The 18,866-nt window shown below is 42.6% G+C and overlaps 1 protein-coding gene and 1 long non-coding RNA gene across 3 annotated transcripts; one reads left to right on the top strand and one right to left on the bottom strand.

The window, feature by feature from the left end:
- Positions 1–671: 671 nt before the first annotated feature.
- On the bottom strand, positions 672–18,765 carry LOC130255373 (MOB-like protein phocein). 2 transcript variants are annotated; one of them, XM_056495958.1, is made up of 8 exons: positions 9,693–9,860; positions 7,665–7,727; positions 7,114–7,214; positions 5,756–5,798; positions 5,436–5,522; positions 4,727–4,806; positions 3,878–3,989; positions 672–3,020 (listed from the first exon to the last, which is right to left on the bottom strand). In XM_056495958.1, the coding sequence occupies exons 1-8, from the start codon at positions 9,750–9,752 to the stop codon at positions 2,889–2,891; spliced, it is 678 nt and encodes a 225-aa protein (XP_056351933.1). In that variant the 5' UTR covers positions 9,753–9,860; the 3' UTR covers positions 672–2,888. The 2 variants fall into 2 exon arrangements, with proteins under 2 accessions (XP_056351933.1, XP_056351934.1); XM_056495959.1 differs by lacking the exons at positions 672–3,020; positions 3,878–3,989; positions 4,727–4,806; ... (3 more) ...; positions 7,665–7,727; positions 9,693–9,860 and adding exons at positions 14,449–14,801; positions 15,345–15,434; positions 16,654–16,818; positions 18,684–18,765.
- On the top strand, positions 9,923–14,698 carry LOC130255375 (uncharacterized). The gene is made up of 3 exons (XR_008840929.1): positions 9,923–10,739; positions 12,097–12,254; positions 13,219–14,698. It is a non-coding gene; the product is annotated as an uncharacterized LOC130255375 (long non-coding RNA).
- Positions 18,766–18,866: the final 101 nt, after the last annotated feature.

Genomic DNA, 18,866 nt, shown 5'->3' with positions numbered 1-18,866 from the left:
TTCAGATCTTTTCTATATTTCATATAGGTTTTCACCATTACAAGTACTTGCCAAATCAGTTACCAGTTTATGATGTTTGTCTCACACTGACATTAACTGGGTTAGATTCATGTATACCTTGCCTCAAGTTAAAATTACCTTTTTGCAGTCTTGTCTGAACAGCAGAGCCTGATAGAGTTAATGCTGTCTAGTAAAAGCTCATTAGATTTTCCCTGTTCTTAGTATATTCATCTTTTGAATGCAAAAAATAGAGATTGCTGTCATGACAGTTCCCTGTGGATTAAAACTATGGCAGATGTTCTGGAAAATGTGCTAGGCCAAAGGTGAGGAAAAAACCACATGATGAAGGAAGAAATAATTTGACAGTGAGTCTTCGCTTACAGCCTTTGTGTCTGTGACACGCAGTCATAAAAGTGCTTATTCTGTATCTAGAGGGGCTCTGTAGACCTCCCATATTTTAACTGTGGAACCATCATGTTCTCATTGGAGGGGTGTACAAATTTGAGGTCTGACTTGCAAGTTCCTAATGAGCATTTTATTTCTCTACTTTGGAAAGAAGAAAGACTATTTGAGCACACCGTGTAGCAGAGATGGGGAGCACCCAAGGGCCTGCTGGAAACACTTGCTGTGTTCTCGGACAACATGAATAAAGAGAATAACTTCTCAAAATATAGTGGTATGGATAAAGAAACAGTTTAATTTTATCCTTTTTTTACAATATAATTCATAGACAGTCTCAGTTTCCCTATGATGTAAAGTCTAAATTAAACCTGTTAATGTTTATTAGACAGATCAATGGTTTGCTTAGGCTAATTGAAGTTTTATGGTACCATCCAGGCACATGTGTGTACACAGTACTCATGTAAACAATAGCAAGGGAAAATACAAGCAGTGTCTCACTTAGGCCTTATATAAAATCAGTTTAGTATAGCAAGTCAACTTTACAGTGCAAATCTGAATGAGAATAAACAGGATTCAAACTTCCAAGTTCTGTTTTGAAGTTAAACTCTTAAAGCATAAGAGGAAGAGGTTTAAAATTTTAATGCAGTCCTGAGCACCACATCATTTTCTTCAATTTTGTAGAGGAAATGTAAGTAGCAACACCAGTCCCATGTTTTTGCCTGTCCCAGTCACCACGGCTAATATACACATGCAGAGTGACTGTACAAAGGAGCCACACCATGGATGGTCCTAGAGCAGACAGCAATAAGCTAAATACATTTTACTACCTCCAGTAAACATCCTCCTACCTGCAGTACTAACTCCAAGGTATCTATCAAAGTCAGGTAACCTGGTCTATACAAGGCAAGTTACAGCTAAATGTATAGACAGTAACTAAAGCTACTTCACTCTGACAACATCTCATGCAATTACCCTGCTGACAGTTAAATACAATGATAAACATGAGACAAGAAGCTGCTGAAGAACACAGCTGTTGAAGTACTTAAGCTTAGTCTCTCAATTTTCTCATTGTTTATATTCCCTTTACATCCAGGTGATAACAATTGCTTGAGGTGTGCTTGATTCATATAAAGAAAAACAGAATTTAAGGCATGTTCAGTATATTATGAAAAAAACAGCTAGTAAAAATATGTGGACTCCCTTCTTTCCAAGTAAATACAATGTAGAAAACAAAGTGTAAATTACTGCAACTAGCTGAGCTAGCTCATTCTGACCTGCTGAAAGAAATTAAGAGGGTGCGTGTCAACCTCAGAGAAACAAGCTAACTTCTTAAACAGCAAAGCAAAATTCATTCAAGAACACAGCTACTGCTTTTAGACCCTGCATTCATGTACACTTAGCAATATTTCTCTTATATGCATCTCTAAAACATTTAATTCTATCCTTCTAGACAAAACACAATTAAGCAGCACTCATGGAAATTCAGTTATTGCAAATCTGCAAACACAACTTGAAATAGACACCTGATAGGGAACCAGAAGCATGAATCCAAATCTTTGTCAATATGGTTAACGTAAATGAAGAGAAACAAATGTACGTTGAAAACAATTAACTCTTGCAAAGAATCATGTTTGATATTTCAGGTACTTAGCATGTTTTGACTAGGAATACAAGCAGAGACTGTGCCAGTGTGTTATGTAGTGTAACATGAACAGCTGAGGTATAATCTGTAAGCAGTTGCCATTAATATGCACAAGGTTGTGGAGACTGGGGACTGGAGAACCAGCAGAAGTCTGCCTTAACAGGACAGCACCTGTCCCCTGCTGTACACAAACCACCACTGCTCTCCACTCAAAAAAAAAAAGTCCAGAAAGTGTATTAGATAGCAAGAATATCTATGTTCAATACCATAGTGAAATTGTCCTTTTGGTTAATACTACAGATCCTGTTAGTATTTGGATATACACATACAGCGATATGCACATCCAGAAGTAAATCTTCAAAGCCATTTTAAAAAAATAAAAGGTAAATTAGGAATAAGCTACATTGCAAGAAGCTTCCTGCAGAATTATATATTTAAGGTGATAATCTTTAAACTAAGACTTAATATAGCTATTGCATTACAAAATGGCTTGCTGTGAAATCGTAATCTCACTTTTTCCCCACCCAATCAGACACATCTTCAGGATTGTGATTCAATGATTGTTTAGCAGCATTTTTAGAGAACTGTAAATTCTTTTATTAACAGGCATTATAAACAGATACTACTACTTTTATTTAAAAACCATGAGTGCCACATTGATGAATATACAGCTCATGAATAACTTAGAAGTATTTCCCATATTAAAAGGCAATGCACACAGCATACAAAAAGTATACTAAACAAAGCTATGAGGATACGTGATTGAAGTGTCTAAAGTGATATATACAGTACATAATTAATGTTTTGTTTATATTCAGTACAGAATTCTGTACTGCTCTTCCCATTATGCCTCACTCTCCCCTGACACTGAATTTTGCACTTCTTCTTCCAAAATTGGTACAATCAGGTTATCCTTGGACATCAGATTATACTTCATCACAAACTTAGTGAACCGGTGACACAAGAAAGTTTCATTCTGGAGGTGAAAAAAGGGGAAAAAACAGTATGGACAGAAGGATTATTTTAAACCATTATGAGGAATATGCTGCTATATAATTGTTTCAGAAGATATGCACGTCTTAGTCACGCTTAAATAATAAATTTATATTACTTCTTTTATATCTTTACTGGTTGCTTATAGTTACTACAAATACTAAGAAACCTACTGAAATTAAGGCTTCAGTCACAGCTCAATTTAACAGTACTTAGACAAGAATATATTTCAATATTTCCAAGTATGGTTCTGAATCTCCTCCTACCTGCACTATCTCCAACACAACAGGGCACAATCATTTGACAGCTGTTCCAGAAACCTTAAGTGGGATTTAGCAAAGGTTTCCTTTTATATATGTACCCCTTGTCTCCTTTCTATCTTCTCATTAAAAAAAGTTACCGTTGGTGCACAAGTTGTCCTCAATTACTCTGATCCCTTACAGTTACACAATTCCAAATCCTTAGCTGTTGTGCAATGTATACAAACAGGAAATACATATATATATATATAAACAGTACTAACTGCACTCAGTGCTTGAATACATTCAGGATTCTTAAATACAAGATGAATTTGAGTTGCCTGTAAAAAAACCCTCAAATTCTGGCATTTTATCTAAATGAAGGGAAACCATAACTGAGTACACTAATCACATAAATGATTTTTTATGTGTAGAGGTAAGTATAACTGCTTTTCAGTTCTTGTAAATCTGGAATTTACTATAATCAATCATTCACTTGAATATAGATCTTCTAGTAGGACTAAAATATTTTATACAACTCCATCACAGCTCTAACTTCAGTAAATGCCCAGCTTTCAAGATGCAATTTCAAACTACTTACTTCATATTCATCAAATATCTGCCGGTGGTGAAAATAAGCGTGTGAAAATATTCTGTAAATCCTTCGGCACACTGATCCTAATTTGGCTACAGAGGATTCCTTTATGCTAACCCTGTAAAGCAGCAGGAGAAAGGTTACACAACTGCTCTAATGAAATGACTACTGAGACACGTGTTGACATCAATTTTGATTGTTAAAACTGTTCTGTATAATTGCATACGAAATTAAGACTTGTTGATGCAAGCTCCACATCTATAAATTGTATTCTTGACTACAAGAAGTTCTGACTGTAATTAATCATCATCAATTATTCTAGTAAAGGCTGGATTTCTGGTTTCTAGATACTTGCTGTTGTACCTCCTTGTCTGTACTGAATTCCTAGAGCAGCACAGCAGGGAGCTTTCTCTGAGGTGACCTGCCCATTCAGTAGCCTGTCTCTGTCTTGTATGATTGCCATGTCCCACAGTAGGTTGGTGGTGTTTTCTGAAGGGTTTTGGTGCTGTCCTGTTGAAGGCCTTTGAGGTGCAGTATCTGGCCAAAGGCCATCCTCTTGTTTAGGTGAGTACTACTCCAATGGAAGCCTCGTACCACTAACAGATATCACTAAAATAGTTTTTACCTAAAAAGCATCCCTTTGCTCCAATAAATGGCAAACTATTTGAATAAGCCAGAATTCTTCCTTAGCTTAGAAGTGGCAATAGGCCTCCCAACTCTTAAGAGCTGCAGGATTTTTCAAAGTTCTAATAGTAGTCCATGAAAAATGTATTTCACCTCTCCCTGAGCTTTGTCATTATCTTAAGTTCCAACCTCCTCCCTCGTCTCCCCCCTCCCAAGAAAAAATGTTTTTACCTGCTGGGGAAATATTTATTGCTATTCAGAAGACATGCAGCTCCATCAAGTGTGTGCCTGGTGTAGTCTATAGCAGGACACTACAGAAACAGATAGTGAGCACATGCATGACGTCAGAACATGTTTAAAAAGAAACATTTTATTCTATTTCCTGATCCTTTGAACTTCACTGGTCATTTTTATTCCCAGGAATCACATAGCTTGTCTAAAGCTATAACTACATTTCCTCCTTAAGTGAGTAATTTCTTTTCTCTGCTTTACAACCCATGTAAATTATTTCAAGAAAAAAAGTTACTATGGCAATGCCATTATGCATGTGAGTAGTGAATTTTACCCCTGTCCTTGAGCAAAGCTGTATAATAAAAATACATGCTATGAGTACACTGAAAGGAAAGATGATTGTTACCTCACAGCTCATTTGGTTTCCCACACAGTCAAGTTGGCAGACTTGCTCTTTTACAGGCTCTGAAACCAAACCTGCACCTAAATCTATCAGGGCTTTTTGCTTTGGTAAAGAAAACTAAAATCACACTGTAAGTGTGTAACAACACTTCAGAACTGCCAAGAAGAATAGCTCAAGTGATATTCTTAACACACATAAAATCTCAGTTTGACCAGAAGCCACCTCTAACAGGCTCCCCATGAACATATGAACTGTGAAAGAAAATTCCTGCATCACTGGAGTCAGTTTTCCAAAATACATCCATACCTCTTTGGGAGTTTTATGAGCTGCACAAAGAAAAATCCACTGTTCAGTTGCTGTCATCTGAGTACATGTGTCAGGGTGACATTCACTCTGTTAAAACAATTGTTCAATTAAGAAAAGAAATCAGCAAAAAGGAGCTGATCTTTTCAAGTAACTTCCTTGCCCTGCCCACCCCCCAAAAGAGTTATTTGCTATAAGCCCTTAAAATCTTACAAAACCTCCAACCACTGCTTAGCCCTGTGTGTATATATTTAGAAGAAAGCTCTGCATTTTAAGTAAAATAAAGTCTCCTCCCTAACAAAAAGTCTCAAGAAAAGAATTACCTGAAGCTTGACAGCTAGTCCATTGAGCTCAAGGCAGAATTGTCTAAAAGAAATTGAATACAGCAGCATCAAAATCAGCTATTTGTTTCCTTACTGCATGTATCTCATAAAAAACAGGTTAAACATCCTGATCTTCAAACTAGCAGATGGTTTTTTTTTTACTCAGCTAAACAACTATATTTTAATTCTTCACTGACAGCAGAGGCTGTTTAACATTGTCTAATGGAAGTGTTTAAGATACCAACTTTGTTATGAAAAAAGGGGCTATTTCACAAATAAATATTCAAAAATTAAAAGAACACTTCAAGAAAATTAATTTACGAGTGTGTTAAACTCATATAGTTGGATTGTTCCATCCTTCTAAGATGTACTTGCAATCAATTAAGGGGCTAAAGTCCCATCTCAGGTCAGTAACAGAGTGGCACCTCTGGAATACTGCTTTCACTGGAAAGTATCTGAAAGTGAATTCTTGAACTTTACAGAACTCAGCCCTCCATCCTACAAGAAAATCTGAATAAGTTTTGCAAAACTCACAAGTGACAAGTCACTTGTACGAATCTAAAAAATTTTGGGGGGTATCTGAAAGGATGGGGGATTCTTAAAATACGACTTTGCAACTGCATGTAGATACTTTTTCCTTTCTTGAGGATTCCCCGTTGTCTGTTGGAACTATTGCAGACCAAAGGAGAGAAAATGTGAGGCAAAAAACAAAGGTGTCTGAATCTAGGAGGAGCTTAGAACTGTTCTTATTCCAGGGTATATACTCAATGAATTGAGAAGAGATGCTTATAAGAAAAATAAAAAAAACTAAAATCAGGACAAAAGCATTATTACATATGTATAAAAAACTCCACTACAACAGAAAAATACCTGAAGGCACAACCTTCCATGGCTGAACATACTTCAATTTAAAAAAAACACACAGAGGTGGACAAAAAGGTTTGTTTCCTTACAAGCAGAAAAAGAACTCTAAGATACAGGTACTCTTGCTGTTCCTGCCTATTTGCCTGCAAGTTTCAGAAAAAGCACTGGGAGCATCTGGAAATCACATTACCCATTAGTGAAGATGAAGAACTGACAATACTGTGAGAAAGTGCTATGGAAATTCATTACTATATCTTCATATTCAAGAAGTGAGGTACAAATATTTTCTTCAAAAAAAACTTTTAAGATCACAGCACATTCTAAATCTTTAGAAAAAACAGGAAATTCAAAAAATAATACCAATATTTAACAGTGGAAAAATCAAGTTTCATTTAAGTTAGTTTTGATGTGTCACATTCAAATAAATTCACTAGTAGCATCAATGAACAAAACTTAGAACCAAGACAGAATGTTAACAAAAGATGGATTTTTACCTTAAATGTTCATACTTCCATACACCTTCATCCTGGCCTTCGGGAGGTTCAAGGATCTTATCAATGTTGGAACAGTCTGCCCTTATGTTTTGTTGAATATACTGGGGGGGGAGTAGAAATAAAACTAGATCTTGTTGTAATTACAGTAAGATGGTATATTTAGGACATTACATCCTGAAAAGGGTTTAGCTTTTACTTAAATGATTGACAGACTAAAATATTCAAAAGCAGATGAGCAGGGTACAGAAACTGGTATTAAAAACACCAGATCTAAAAAATGCCTTTCTTTAATTAAGAAGGCAAAAGAATGGAGAAACCCCCACTTTTACTTTCTTAAATCTGATTTGTTTAAATCAGACATGGGAATGGAAGTTATTCCTGCAAACAAAATTAACCATTAATTTGTAACTATACATAGGTGCTTAAGAAATTCACTTCTGTGCAGCAACACCCTAAGCAGATAAATATCACACACTGTTCCATTTTATATAACAGAACACAAAACCTGGGAAACTGCACTCATTAACAACATTTCATGTAAGTAGGAATACCTGCTGGACAGCTAATGTACTATCCATTTCTTCAAAGGATTCATCAGGCCAGTTGTAGAAATCCTGTTTTGAAAAAAAGAGAGTTTAAAGCAATGTAACAAAACCAGAGGGGGAGAAAGAAAGGCACACAGCCTACAATAGACTGAGCATGCAGGAAAATAGATGGAGTTTATACAATTCCAGGAAGCTGCATGTGAACAGAAGCAGCACAGTCCTGGCAGGAAGAGGATGAGATGGGATTTATGCTCCCAGCACTCCAACAGCAGCATACCTTGAAATGAAAAGCTCTGCGTGACTCAGCAGGTGAACACCGCCGCTGCCCCACACCCTGCTGTAACACTGTAATCTATTTTTTACATTAAACACAGCACACAGCACTCACTGCAGGTGTTAGACCAGGTAGCAGTGGGGAAGAAGAGGTCTGTAGAGAGCAGCAGCACACACTGGTTATGAAACTAAACCTCCCAGTGGTGACACAGCAAGAAAACCATCTCTGAGCTGAGATCACACAATGCTGTGCTGGCCTAACCTAATACCACATTCCCACCTTACCCTTGGTAAGGTCAGTATGCCTTCATTAATTTACCTGGATGCTTATCAGCTTTGTTAATGATAAAGCCTTCCTGAAGTTTCACCTCAGATCCAGCTGCACCTGTGTTCTGCAGCAATCCACATGATGTGCTGCACCCACGATCATCCCAACCATAGGCATTTTATTACCGTACATTTTTCACATCTAGAATTTGCTGCTACTCCCTCATATCATGCAGAGATGCTGCACATCAACTTGCTGTAGTCATCCCAGTAGGTGCAATGACTCAATGAAAATGTCCCAACTGCAAAGCTCAGCAATCTGTTCCTCAGAGAGTAAGTCAGCTCTGGAAAAAATACCCCAAGTGCATATCCACGGCTGAAATATCATTACCTAATTGTACTTGAAAGCTGAATAGCTATACAATGTAATCCAAAATAAAAGATTAAATACAGCCACACACAAAGAAAAATCATGTCTATGGAGAGAAATTATCACTATGTACAAAACTGTTCAATCTACATGAACTTCATAATATCTGAGCAAATCTAGGTCTATGTCCAGCTGTTTTTCAGAACACCCCAAATCAAAGGCACACAATACTCGGTCTCCTTCATTGATGAAACATGCAATAGACCTGATTTACACGACTGTGTAATAATTTTGTCTCTATGCTATGACAAAGAACAGGAGGAGACATGTCATACACTGCTCCTTTCCCACCATGTTTTCTCCTCATAAAAGCAGAAGGGAAAGTCTCACAAAAAGGTCTGACAGATCACCTTTCTGATATAATCTAAAAAATGCAGTTTTCATCTTTGAGGTGTACCTTTTCCAACAGACCGTGAAACCCCAGAAACAAATTAATTCAATTTTGATTAAGAGAAGCGAAGTGACAGCAGCATTTCCCTGTGCGCAGTTACGTAAGGGAAGGATGACTTCCCTCTGGGATGGGCAGCCAGGTGCGGTCGCTCTGACGGTGCCGAGCTCCCACCCGGAGCCCTGCGCAGAGTTACAGGCCCGCTCCCGGAGCGTGCTCTCGGTATTCCCGCAGCACGAACAACAGCAGTGCCTGACAGCACCGGGGAGCCGCCCTGCCCGCGGCTGTCACAGGTGTTCCCCGGCGCTGCGGGACGCGGCTCCTCCCTCGGCCAGCCGGGCCCGACTCATCTCCGCTCCCAGACCGCAGCCTGAAGCCGGGCGGCGCTCGGCGCTCCCCCCGCCGCGGGGCCTTTCCGCCGAGCCGGCGGGGAAGGAGCCGCCGTCCCCAGCCCGCTCCCCGGCGGTGCCCAGGTCTCGCCCGCTGCCCCGCGCCCGGCCGCGGCAACAAAGCGATCCCCGCAGCGGGGCCGGGGCCGCCGCCGCCGCCCCTGCCCCGGTAGGCCCGCCGCGGCCCTCGGCACCGCCCCGCCGGCCGCTGGGCCCCGGCGGCGGCGCTGCCCGTGCCCGTCCGCCCGGCGGCCACGGCGGGAGAGGCGGCGGCTGCAGCGACTCACCTGGGCCTTGGTGCCCGGGCGGTTCCGCCGGAGCACGGCCGTGCCCTCCGCCATGACCATAGCGACCGCGGGGCCCGGATGTGCCGCGGGGCCGCGCGGGGCGGGGCGGGGCGGGAACAGCCGCGGGGCGGGGCGGGAGCGGGCCCGCGGAGGGAGGGGCGGCGCGGCCAGAACAGCCGCCGCGCGCGGCGGGGGCGGGAAGAGCTTCTCGCGAGAGAGGGCGGGAGGCGGCGCGCGGGGCGACCGTGAGGGGAGGAGGGGGCGAGGCCTCCCCGCTCCCATTCCAGCTCCCACTCCCGGCCCTTTCCCGCCTGCCTCCGCCCGGCCGCGGGGCAGCGCCGACAGCCGTCCTCCGCGCGGCGCTGGAGGCCGTGGGCGATGCCAGAGCAGAGCTTTGTATTCCTGAGGGACAGCACCCATCCCCACACACACACACACACACACACAGAGACAGGAGTTTTGGGGCGGCCGCTCAGTGTCGCGGCGGGTGACCCGGCTCGTGAGGCGAAGCCTCGCACGGAGATTGAAGGGCTGAGTGGTCCTTGTGGAAATCCACCCTTCGCATTTCACCCTGTTTCATCAGCATTCCCCCGCCAGCCCCTGGCTGTGCGAGGTTAGTCCTCGCTCGTCTCTGTACAACCGAGTCCCTGGTGTTCTGCGCAATACAAATCATAAGGGTGCAGATTTAAAAAATATTCAGAGTTTTATATTCAAGATTTATAGTTGTTAGCTCTAAAAATTATGAGTAAAAAACCCACCCCAGCAACGGTTGTTTGGAGCAAAATTAATTTTAAAGCAGGCAGGAAGCCTCTCTAGGTCTGCAAAGGCAGGACAGACACACCTGTGAGCTCGGCGTGCAGAGGGCACAAACTGCTATGCTAATGGCAAACAGAGTTAGCTTAGGTTTCAAGGTTTACTGACTCGAGTGTTGACTCTATTCGGGAAGAAAACAGAAAAAATACACTGTTACCTCATAGCCGGCTGACAAATACGTCTGCCTTACAAGCAAGCAAACATTTGGAAGACCAGAGTGACTATGTCTGTAGGGTAAGTGAGAAGAAAATTGTTTTAAAGCTGTTCTGTTTCTCGAAAATACGTGGTAGAAATGAGTGCAGAATAAGGAGGGGTGAATTGCTTCTGTCTGTGTGCGAGAACCATGGAGCAGCCAGGTACAGATGAGACAGCTCCCTCACAAAAGCAAGGATAAATGGTTACAGTTGTGTGGTGTTTCCTGTCAAGTGGAGAAAGTGCTACCTGGTGTCCCCCTTCACTCAATTATTTTGCTTTAAATAACACGTTAAAAACCCCTTCCTTCTACCCAGTGAGAGTTACAGTTTATGAAACATTTTTAGCTCGAAAACATTGAAAAATCTCTAATTAGGCATTCCCATCAGAAAGAAAATACTGAAAAATCTCTAATTATCCATTCTCATCAGAAAGAGAAGCGCACTTTGAATCCTGGCTCTGCTTGGGCCGAGAGCCGGGCAATGTGCGAGGGAGCAGAAATGGGTGATGGGGTCAGCGCCCGCCCCAGCGAACCCGCGGCTCCCATGGCCAGAGAGGCAGCTCCTCTCACGTTACACTGTAACGCGGAGCGCGGCATTCCTGGCTCCAGGAACCTCAGTTCGGTTTGCAGTAGTTACTTTTTTACTCCTGGCCAGCATTCCTGCCCCACGGATGTCAGCTGTTCGGGTGGTGTGGCGAAACTCAGCTTGTGTAAGAAACCATCAAAAGGTTTAAAATGCTGTGAGAAATTGATGTACTGGAATGAGGAGTAGAAATGTCCTATTACCTTATTAGTCAGTTTCAAAACACACGCAGTTCTAGCTGCTTGAGTCCTTCAAAATTCAGCAGATTGCGGTTTTGGGTTTGGTTTTTTTAATTTTTTTTTTTTTTTCCTATCACCATATTCAAGGTTTCATTTTAAAGCAGAGAAAAATTGGAGACTTGACATTTCCATTTGTCCCTGACTTTCATTTCATGGCCATCTTGCTTTTAACATGGAAACAAATCTGACTGTGAAGAAACACCTCTCAGAAAAAAATATGTCTGTTAATTCAGTCTGAAGAGGGTTCATGCATTTGCAGAGAAAAAAGGAAGGAAATCTGCCTCGTTTATTAAAATCTTTAATTCTGAAGGGTATCTTGTGTTGTCCCTTGATAATTAACCCTGTATTCCTGGAAGATGCTTATTATTTTGATTTCATTACATTTTGAACAAAATCTGAACAACAGTAATTCTAGCTTTTGAGTTTCAGCTGGTCCTCATTATCCTATGGGTTTCAATAATGAAAATAAGAATATTTGGCCAAAATTTTACCAACCATTCACGTGCTGTTAGGGACCTGGCTGTCCTTTCTTCTCTACTGGTATATAAATGTTCCATCCTTTTCTTCCTGTGACAGGATAACATAACCAGGGTGAGAAAAGCTTTCTGAAAACAGCTGCTGATAATGGAAGCTATTCCGAAGTGTTAAGAAAAGAAAGTTGCAAAAGATGGATTCCTTGTGATTCAGACATACTGAAGAAACACTGAGGACTCTCTATCCCCTCTAAAAAGCAGGTGGGGCAATATGCAACATCTACACCAAAACTAAAGTTTGAAACAGTGGAAAGAAACCCAATTTCTTACAGGAAGAACACAGCAAAGAAAGAGGGTTTGTGACTGATAGTCTGTCCTTCCCTGCAGAACCCGAGGAATATAGGATTTGGCACACAGTCATGGCCTGAGAGGCAGGAACAGCAGATGGATTACCTTGGCTGCGTGGCAGTTGCCTTGTCCTTGCTTGCAGTGAGGGCCTTGTGCAAGGATAGTATGTTCCTGCCAATCCAGCAGATGTTCCAGTCAGTGTCCTCCATTTGATTAGGCCTAGGAATGCTATTTTCCCCCCATATCCATAAATTATTTATTCCCATGAAGTGTGACTTCTGGTTTCAATCACTGATGTGAACTGTAGTAGATATAACCATGCTAAATACTTTAATAAATGAGTTGTATAATAATGAGTTGTATCTAGATGCTGAAAACCTGCTGGGCTGCAAGTATGGGCTGAAGGTGGAGCTGGGGGCAGCCAGGTTGTGTGGTGAGGGCTCAGAGTGATCCTATGCAGGTCATGTCTTTTAGAGACATTATGGAACAAAATGCTGAAATTTTAGGCCTAAACATTTCTCTGTTGGCAGCTAATTCCTACTGCATCTTGAAATGAGGTATAGTGACTGTAAGCAGTTTGTAAATATTTAAAATACCTTCCCCTCTCTGGTTTGTGACTGCAGCAGACTGCCTTATCCTGGGAGATAAAGGCGAGCTGGCTGCAGTGGGAGATAATGCTTCCCAGGGAGTTTGTGTTTCATTGCACAATCAATTGTCTTGCAAGGTCCTTGGGGCGTGATTATCTTAAGTTTCAGCTTGAAAGTGCAGTGCTGAAACTAGTAAAGTAAAACTGCAGTAGGGAAGATTTTAAGAAGTAGGCCTTTTATACTGAAAAGTGTATTTTTATTAATTCAGTGTCTTTCCTGTCCATCCATAGCTCAGTGCAAAATTAACCCCTGGAGCATGGCCTGGTTCGTCTTCAGCTCCAGAGCAAGCAGAGGTAACCAGCCAAGAGCAACCACCCCAGAGCTGAGGGGAGTAAAAGGCATTGCAGCAAAGCCTGGCAAATGCAGCTTCGGCTGGAATGGCTGGGTGATCAATGGCAGCGCGGCTCCAGCGCACCTCTGTGTTGCGCTGATGGGAGGGACTTTCTGCTGGCAGAAAATACATTGTGTTTTAAACTGTGTCAGAGCTTGAGTCCCACACTGCAGCAGCTAAATGCAGCTCTGAAAAACATTTTGTTACAGCTCTTTACTGTTACTTCTGGAATAAGGGTTATAATGTATCTGCAGTGCTGAGTTCTTATCAGCACAACTGGAATGGGAAAAAAAGTGCGGTTTAATTGCAACCAATGAAGTTCCAGCAGCTCTAAGTCATTACTGACTTCACTAAGACTACCCCAAAATCACTTTAAGGCCCTGTCTGTTCTTAGGCTGCACTAGATCCCTCTGTGCACCCCCGCTCTGAAAGCCTCCTCAGGAACTGTGCAGATTTGGGTGCTCCTGCATGTACAAGGACCTGAAGCCTTTTCAAGGCAAGAGAAGGTGACCAAAAATAGCAAATTTAATTGCTTCAGCATTACCTAAGTTAATGTCTTGCTATTTAAGAATGATGTGTTAAGGATGAAGGAAACATACTTTGTCAAAGCAAGGAAAGCTCAAGATCTGGCTGTGATAGTGTGGTAAAGAAACTTCATTTAAGACCAGCATCAGCCCCACTTCTGCCTGATTAACTGTTGGGGGGAGGTTTTTTATTTTCTGTTGGGAAAATTCTGTGAGCAATAAGCGGGAATAACTGTTAATTCTTATCTGCTTCTTCTGGGAAGTGGATGATTTCGTTCCAGCACAGACATGACTAATACCAAGCTCCTTCCAGCTGCTGGGGGACAGGCTGTTTGTGGCAGGGTGGTTTGTGTGCCTCAGCCTTTCAGTGTCCCAGGGTCTTCAGACAAGTTAAACGAACCCGTGCTGTCTCAGGAGCCCAATGCACAAGGGAGCTGGATAGAAGTCCTCAGCAAGATTGCAGCTGTCTGGTAACCATTTTAAGCTCATTTCATACAAGCTTGGGGAAAATAACATATTACTACCATTGAATATTTCAGAGAGCTCATTACACAATTGAGACTCAGTTTCACTGAGCAACAGCAGAAACTGAGACAGAAGCAGAATAGTTTTATAAGTTTATTGTAAAGACCTTCACAATCTCAGTACAGAGATAAGGTATAAAATGATGTTTGGAATAATTAAGGCTGGTTGGTGGTCATCCAAATTTCACTGTTCAATGGAACTCAAGCAAGAGCAACTGATTTCTGACTGTACATATTTTTATTTGTGTTCCACCGTTACAGTGAGATCACAAGTTATTTCAAAGACTCAATGCCTGTTTATTATAAAATAAAGGACATTATTTACATGATGAAAGAAAAATTTCAGCATTTTAGTGGAATGGATGACTGATACTGCAACAGGTTTAGTCCACATATTTCCCAAGAATGTCACCATCTCTAAACAAGTAGTAGTCCTGCAAAGAAAAGAAATGTTAGCTTCTGTCATGTATTTTTCTTGTTTTGCAGAAACTGTCTTGTTCTGAGTCAGCATCATTGTAGTCATTAAGTACAAAATCAAAAGCAAGCTAACCAAGAAGTCGGCATCCAAATCCAGTCTTGAAAAAATTCCTTTTGTTCCTAAGATACTCTTTGGAGAGCTATTAAGTTACTATCTCTAGCAGTGGGAAGCGCAAGAACTAGAAAACAATTCTGCAGGACTTCCCTGCCAAAAGCAAGGATGCCCCCAGGAATTTTCTAAGCCTTTTTCTATTCCCTCCAATATGTGCTCGACATACTGAACATTTTGCCCAGCCAGCAAAGGTCAGCTCAGAGGTTCCTGTGGTCGCTTCCTTTAATGCAGAGGCAGAAGTAGCAGTAGCACAGCTACCCGAAGGTGGCTGGATCCAGCTGCTTCTTTTCTTGAACAGTGCAAACACCATTCCAAAAGTAACCACAGTGTTTATCACTGGCATTTCAGGAACCATTCTGACTTGCACTTACAAAGTTGGGAAACCTACCTTATCTTCTAGTACGATCTTAGTGCCACCATATTCTGGGAGCAAAACCTTTTCACCAACTTTCACACTCACTGGCTGAATCTCACCATTCTGAAAAAAGAAAAAAATATCCTTACTTTTCCATAATATAAACAAATGTAACAGAATTCCTCCAAACTACAACAATCCATCCATGTCCAGAAACATTCAGTAAATCACAACTCTGCATTTAGTTTTGACTGTAAATAGAAGTGTGAGGTCTTTGCTTATCACACTGAATAGGACTTCACTTAAAGAACCATGAAACTCCCTTGGAAAATCAAGGGACAAAGTCCATTTCCATATTCTGTGGCCAAAGATAATTTCCCCAAGTGCCAGTTAAAAAAGGTACCTTCCCATTTCTGTAACTTTGATCAAGTCATCACTGTTGCCATCAAATCACTTGCTTAGAAACAACTAATAAAGGTTAATTAGATTTTTATACTACAGATAAAACATTAACACGTTAGTCAAATATTATCACCCTTCCACAATATAAACCTTTTAAAATCAGATCCTGACAAAAACCAGCCTGGGACATATAGAGGGACTCATGGTAAAGAAAGGCCAAGGCAACATGCCCAAGTTGAAGTTTAACCTGTTTGCCATTGTTGCTACTGACTGAGCAGCGCTCTGGTGGGGAACCAGCCCTTCCAATGTGGAAGCCCCCCAGCACTGCCATTTTTGTGAACTGTCTTCTTTTATTTCCAACGTGCAAAATTAACAAGCAGTTTCTCAACACTTATTTCTTGTGATTGCTGATTTTCCTTAGTCCAATAAGCTTAATCCTTATGGAAAAAGGTATTTTAGCACAGCACAAGACAGCCAATACCACATTCTGGGGTTCTACCATGTTTGCGAGTCAGAGACATTTGGGCACGTAATAATTTTAACAAAGAAGTCTGTTGGTCCTTCAGGGTTTTGGCTGAGAAGTGATGAAACATGGTACCACGCAAAGCACTGTCTACATATTTAAAATAAACAAACAAAACCAATACCTCCCCAAAAAACTCCCCACCACCAAACAAACCCCACAAAACCCAAACAGTAAACAAAAGAAACCCCACTCCACTTTACAAACAATGAAAGGAATGCTGGAATTCATTTCAGGACAACTCGAGATTTCTACCTGTTTTCTGAATCTCAACTTGCAATTTCAGCCATCACAGTCATCCAATTTTGTGAGCTGTCACCACTTTTGCACTATAAGTGTACCACTCCTATGGCAATATTCCAGATACCACCACACCATTACTGGTTCTACCGAATTGGAATACTTCAGGGTAATTACCTTTCCTCTGCCTCCAGATCCAACTGCTACTACTGTTGCTTGTAGCACCTTCCCTTGGGATTTTTCTGGTATCATGATTCCTCCTTTGGTTACTGTCTCAGCTGCACATCGCTCAACCAGTACACGATCAAAGAGGGGAAGAAATTTCCTAAATGCTTTTCCTGCCTGTGGAAGCAATTGTGCATTGTAACAAGAGAGCCATTACAACAAAAACTACAATTAAAAGGAGTTGAAAAAATCCCAACACATACTGATTTATCTTTTGAGAGAGATGAATAGTGTAAAACAACTGCTGAGCACTTTTTTAATAGCAGCAAACAAATACCACCCCCGATTGCATCAGAAACTCCTGAAGGCACAGGCAGATGCTGGGCAATCCTGACAATTGGGCCGTAGGAAGATGTACTCCAGTTGAGGAATAAACCACCCAGATGGAGCAGACTCCTCTCTCTGGAAATGCCTCTAGGCTTTTAAAACAAACCCTTAGTTCCTATAGCTTGATGAGCATAATTATTGATTATATGAACTGTACTTCTTCAGTTCACAGCCACATCTAATGAAGATTAAGGACTCCTTGGGACAGCTGCATTTGTATTTGTGAAGAGGTTTACATTAAAGAAGCACAAATCTAGCCAGCTGCCCCACTGTCAGTCTTTCTCAAGTGCTTTCAAGCATTACCCTTTCACAAAATAATAGGTGAGAATCCACAGCCTGAGCCACAGTGCTGCTACTTATATCAACTTCTACAAATAGATTTAGAAAAAAATAAGACATTTTAGGCCAAGCTCCTGAAAATAAGGTAGGCACCCTTCTAGCTCAACTGCTTTGGTATTTGTTTCTGCTTAAGCAAAGTAAGGTGAGGGGTTTTTGTTAACTTGTTGGATTTTTCCCTCACATTTGGTTTAAGTTTGGGGCTTTATTGCAACTACTTACTTCTACCTGTCTGCATTTCAGAACTGGCAGTCTAATTCCCATAGGAATGCATAGGCCATGCATTCATCCCAACACGCAGGGGTCAGGCAGAAGGAACTGGCTTTGATTTAGAAGGAAAGATATGGCAACGTGCCAAGTCACATGGAGATAGTGCTCCACTAGACAGGTACGCAGAGCCCACACTCAGAGAAAGAGCTAGAAGGGTCTGGCATCCTTCCCTGGCACTCATCGATAGCCGCACACGCTTGAGAAGTGGCAGAAAACAAAGTCACAGGCAGAGCATGAATAAAAGGCAGCACACGGAAGATGCTGTGCTCGACTGCTGTCAGCAGCACACGGATGGAAGATCACCAAGGGAAAAGGTTGCCAGTTGTGTGTGTTTTCATCCTGTTAAGATAATATCTTAATATCTGCTGTCTTTTTTAAGAGCTGTTCTACGTTTACCAGAAAAAAAAAGCTACCCTACTAATGACCATGAATATTTTACACTAAGTTTTAATTCTTCACGTTATTATTATGACAAGTATCACTGCAAGAAAAGGGCAACTCAAACTCTCCCCCTTCTCTGTAAAAAAATTCCACAAAACTCTTAGAAAGAGCGCTCCAGAGCGTGGCAGAGGTGTCTTTTCCATCTCTGCAGAGACCCGCCGTGGCCTGCGCGGCCCTGCCCTGCAGCGCCGCTGCCACGGCGCTGATCCCGTTACTGCGGCGGGGAGGAACCCTGAGATCGAGTGTCTGCGCACCAAAAGCAGCCTCTGCAAACCTCCGGCCACGTCCTGCCCCGCAGCCCCCGCGCCTGCCGGGCAGTCGCTTCTGCCCCACGGACTGCGTGACCTTGCGGCTCTGCCAGCCCCCCGCCTCCGCCTTTCCCCGTCCCTCCCGCGCCCCAGCGCTGCCCGCGGGCACGGCACGGACCGAGCGCACCCGTGCCGCGCCTGCTCGGGGGCCCCAAGAGCGACCCAACCGCGGGGAGTAGGGGCGCCGCCAGACCCTCGGGGTGTCCGTCCCCGCAGCGCCGGACACGCTGGGCGGGAGAGCCCGGGAGCGGGGCCGCAGGAGCGATGCGGAGATGGCGCGGCAGCAGCCCCAGCACTCACCATGATGCTCCCGCGCCGCCCGCACCGAGTGACCGCGCCGCCGCCAGCACACACGTGAGGAAGGTCACGGCGTGCGCATGCGCGACCATCGCCCCGCCCCGGGGAGGGGCAGACCTGACCCCTTCCACCGGCCCCGGACACCTTTAGCGCCACCGGTTTTTTTTAACCGCTGCGGCTCTGGGC

This window comes from Oenanthe melanoleuca, chromosome 7 (genome assembly GCF_029582105.1).
Source record: "Oenanthe melanoleuca isolate GR-GAL-2019-014 chromosome 7, OMel1.0, whole genome shotgun sequence".
Taxonomy (NCBI): Eukaryota; Metazoa; Chordata; class Aves; order Passeriformes; family Muscicapidae; genus Oenanthe; species Oenanthe melanoleuca.
Note: the sequence above shows the minus strand (reverse complement) of the source record. Positions and strands in the feature narration are given on the sequence as shown.